Source organism: Colossoma macropomum, unplaced genomic scaffold (genome assembly GCF_904425465.1).
Source record: "Colossoma macropomum unplaced genomic scaffold, Colossoma_macropomum, whole genome shotgun sequence".
In the NCBI taxonomy this organism is placed as follows: Eukaryota; Metazoa; Chordata; class Actinopteri; order Characiformes; family Serrasalmidae; genus Colossoma; species Colossoma macropomum.
In genome coordinates, this window is record NW_023494787.1 from 1,278,944 (window position 1) to 1,283,578 (window position 4,635).

Here is a 4,635-nt window from a genome sequence, read left to right on the forward strand (position 1 = left end):
TTGTGTCTGGCTTTTTGTACTTTATTGAATGGAATAAATATAGAATTTTAATGGACTTTTCAGCAGTGTGTGGGCAACACTTTCCTGCTCCATTTTTATAAAGAGATCCACATTAACAGCTAAAACAATCAGTGTCCTCAGTTCTGAAATGATTACTGAACACTCTTATCATGGAAGGTGATGGAACACAGTGGAGAACAGGCCAACTTTTGGCAACAGGTAACAGTTATTCAAATTTAGAATAAGCACATATATACAAAAAACAAATAATCAGTTTAAACATTAAATAATTTGCATTTATACTGTTTTCATTTATACAGGGCAATATGATTTGTAGATCACTGCCGTCTGTTTTTTATTCATGTTTTATCTACAGCCCCAAAGTTTTTGGAATTTGCTTGTAGAAAGTTCTAAGCAAGTCATTAAAAATATTCGTAAATTTTGTTTGCTGTTAAAATGGGTTTATATTATTGAATATTTGTCTTGGCCCTGAATGCTGAAAGAGGAAACTGAGAAACAAATGAAACAAATAAAAGTTAAAAAGTCTGATTAAGTTCTTCAAACTATTTAGTGTAAGTTTACTGCAGTGTTGAAGGTACAGAAGGTCTTCAGTGCTGCTGAATCATGATCATGATGGCTGTGTGAGTTTGGGGGATTTCCATCACTGCTAACGAGATCATTATCAGTTACCAACCACTGAAGAAGGCATCACTGACTCTGGGATACGTCCAGACACTCTAAAAGTTCCTGAATTTTCTAACAAGACAGATCGAGTTCAAATCTGGAGACAGACGTGACGACTCCACTGGGAGCAAAACCAATGAGCCCTCTGAAGATTATACATTCATTACTTTAGACATTACTGCTGGAAACAAACAGCAATATTATGTATCAAGTATTACTAATTACTATTACTAATCTCATATCAAGTTTTACTAATTTTTGCTTATATAAAACTAAAATAAGAGTAACAAACCAGTATAGAAAATGGATGTTTGAGTATTTAATAATGCTCTGGTGGTGATCAATCATTTAAACATAGATTTCTGCTATTCTGCTAATGCAAGATGGTGGTTCAATATTAAACTCTTGGCTGGCTCGCCAAGTTTGAGTAAAACCTTGGCATTCAGAGAACGTCTCAGTCGACATGACATTTTCTGTTAAGATTGAAAATTTCATTATTTTCATCTAAAAAATCTCATCACATATATCCATATTTTATTTTCCATATGCCTCCTCTGGGTGCCATTTTAAAGAACCATGACAATTCTAACCATTTCCATGCAGGAAACCTGAAAATCATTGCTTTCACAAATATCTGTTAGATTTACTTTAGGATTTGAAATCATGAATAGCAAAAAGTTTCTCCATTTAAGAAAAGAACAAGGAAGATGTTATTTAGCTATTAGGATTCTGCTAAAAACATTTACTTCTATTTATTTATTTCTGAAAGTACTTTAAAAGATTAGTTCAGCATTTGATATGAAATTAGCTTTATATATAAACTCATCAAATATTTTAGAAATTTGTTTTTGATGGATAAATGATGTGATGAGACTTTCCTTGTAGTTGATTCAACTTATCAAAAACAATGAAGAATTAAAAAGGAGAACTGCAATTAAACAATAATAATAATAATCATCTAAATAAGAAAAACACTGTGTGGTTCAGTAGTTGCAGCTGCAGCAGTGCAGTTTCTCTGCGTCTGACTGAGGGAGGTTTTTGTACGAATCTTTTTCACTGTGTGAACACTGGACCACTGTAACCACCCATACAGTAATACTCTCCTGCATCTTCAGGCCGGACTCCACTGATGGTCATCGTAAAGGTGTATCCAGAGTATGTTCCACTGAATCGCTCTGGAACTCCATATTTTCTATTACTTGATTCATAAATCAGCAGTTTAGGAGCTGCTCCAGGTTTCAACTGGTACCAACTAATGGCATAACCGATCCCATAACTTGCAACACAGCTGAAGGTGACGGACTGTCCTGGTTCAACAGAACTTCTCTCAGGAGTCTGGACCTCTTGGTGGGACACTGAAGGAACGAGAACAAACACAAACTAAGAGAATGAATAAAACCTCCAAAACTGTAGGAGAACACTGTCAGTGTGGAAAGTGCAGGTCACCAGACTCAGCACTTCACCAGACTGTAGAAATAAATAAAGTCTGACCTTGAGGAAAGAAGCCCAGTGTGGCCAGCAGGAGGATCAGAGTGGTCATCATTGTGCTGTGAGGGGCTCTGAAAGGACTGAAGTCTCCAGTGATGAACTCACCGCTCTTAAAGAGTGTGGAGCTGTGAGCATGCAAAACCTCTCTTCTACTGACTGACCTTACTGTCCTTCCTCTGCTCTCACCCAGAGACTCCTTCATATCCACACACATTTAGTCCATTATAGAAACCTACAGATTTTACTGACCTTTAAAATGGATCAAACCTGTTTTCTCAAAAGTGCTGCAGCACAAAGATCACCATTAGAACGAGAACTTTGAGCTTTCATTTCTGATATTTCTGTGTTTTGATTCTTTTTTAAAGTGTTTTAACTGTTTATTCACTATTTTGCCATAAATGAACAGTTTCTCTCATCATCAGGAAGACATTTCGAAATGTTCAGAATCTGTCGTTCCTCCAGTAATCGGCGATATACTGTGATCAGTTTGTCCCTCCAGAGTTTAGCTCAGCTGTTTTTAGATGGTCAGTTAATAAGATTAACTCACTGCAGTGGACTTTTGATGGAGGACCCAAACCGAATGTTGGACGTAAGTGCAGAGTCAGACTGTAAGAGCGATTATTTGATCTCCTGAACTGAACGACTGAGGAAATCCTGCTGATCAAGAGAGCAGAAAAAGGTCTGCGTTCTGCAGGAAAGAGATTCAACATCACTACAGTCAGAAATTAATGTAGATAATAAACTGAACAGTAAACTATGAGCTGGAACCATCATCTGTAGTGAGTGTGATCTGTGCTCCTGTAAACTGCTGTAGATGATGGAGATCCTGTAGAAGGTTTGGGTTTCTCTGAGTTAAACAGTGCAGTTTCAGTGCAGGAGGTTTTTGTACAGACACTCAGTGAGTTTCTATCACTGTGGTACGTTTTCGGTGGAGGAACTAAACTCTCTGTTGGACGTGAGTCAATTTTTATTCTCATTATAGTGTATTTAAAATTATAAGGACAGTATAGGGATTTAAAATCTATTAGATATAATTTAAATTATTTATTTGAAGTATTTTAATTGTACATTTTATAAAAGAACTTTTTCTTAGTGCCGTTTAGTCAGTATATTATGGGTCTGTTGCATTTACTGTCAATGTACAGTTTAAAAAAAATAATGAAATTGTAAATTTACTGTTTCATGATGAAATAATTCTTAACTTTTTAAAATAACTATTTCTGCAGACATATAGACTTACGTTGAAGTCCACATTACATGGAATTTTTTTGTTATGTAAACATTAATTCTTTTTAAATAAAAGCATAATGTAAATAGTAAAAATATTCAATCATAAAACTAACTTTAGATAAAAGATAAAATGCAAACATTATGCAATTTCTTTATGTTATGCTGTTTATAAATAAAATTAAAAATTATAAAATTGTTGATTTACTCTTGGATATGTTTCATAATGGAAATTAAAACAGGAAAAATTAAAGGTGAATTTCAGGCTAAAAGTAACGTGTAGAATGTATAATAATCTGTAAATAATGAATTATATATTTTTATTCTGTCCAATAAAAAAATTCTGAACCTGGAATTCAAATATTTGAAAAATAATTTCAGTCTTTACTGATTGTTTTAAATATTTTGTTTAAAATGATCTTTTGTTTTTTACTTATTATTTAATTTTTAGAGCCTGTAGGTTGTTAGTTCTGATGAGCTGCTGTGTTCTGTTCTGCTTTATGAACATAAAGTCTGTTATAGGAAGTGAAAGAACGACTGACAGAACCGAATACGACTATTTGAGAGAACAGAAACTTCTACAGTTTAATGTCTTTCTGTCTGTCTGTCTGTCCGTCTCTCTCTCTCTCTCTCTCTGGTGTGTCCAGGTGTCACTCGGCCCTCCCTCTCTCTGCTGCCCCCCTCCAGTGAGGAGCTCCAGCGGGGGAAGGCTACACTGCTGTGTTTGGTCAGTAAGGGCTTTCCCTCAGACTGGACGCTGAGCTGGAAGGTGGACGGTAGCAGGTGGAGCTCAGGTGTGGTGACCAGCCCCGGCGTGCTGCAGCAGGGAAACGGCCTGTACAGCTGGAGCAGCACGCTGACCCTCACTGAGGACCAGTGGAGGAAGACGAGGACAGTGAGCTGTGAGGTCAGTCACGGCTCCAGCACAGCAGTGAAGAAGAGTCTGAACACACAGCAGTGTATCGAGAACTAACACACACACGCACACACACACACACACACACACTCTCACACACACACACTCTCTCACACACACACACACACACACTCCATCAGTCTGCAGTGTGTACGAGTGTTTCTGCTGATATCAGCTCCTACATCATCTTACAGCTCCATCTCAGATCTTTTCCTTCATCCTCAACTTCACTTCCATTCACTGCTTTAATCGTGTCTGCAAAATAAAACCTTTTACAAACTTCACTGTTTCAGTTTGATCTGGAATTATTTACACAGCAT

At 36.7% G+C, this 4,635-nt stretch overlaps 2 gene segments (V, D, J or C); one reads left to right on the forward strand and one right to left on the reverse strand.

The window, feature by feature from the left end:
- Positions 1-1,646: 1,646 nt before the first annotated feature.
- Positions 1,647-2,429, reverse strand: LOC118804991. The segment is given in 2 exon segments: positions 1,647-2,039; positions 2,176-2,429. Coding segments are annotated over 2 exon segments (513 nt in total).
- Positions 2,430-2,752: 323 nt separating this feature from the next.
- Positions 2,753-4,372, forward strand: LOC118804830. The segment is given in 3 exon segments: positions 2,753-2,780; positions 2,987-3,127; positions 4,047-4,372. Coding segments are annotated over 3 exon segments (495 nt in total).
- Positions 4,373-4,635: the final 263 nt, after the last annotated feature.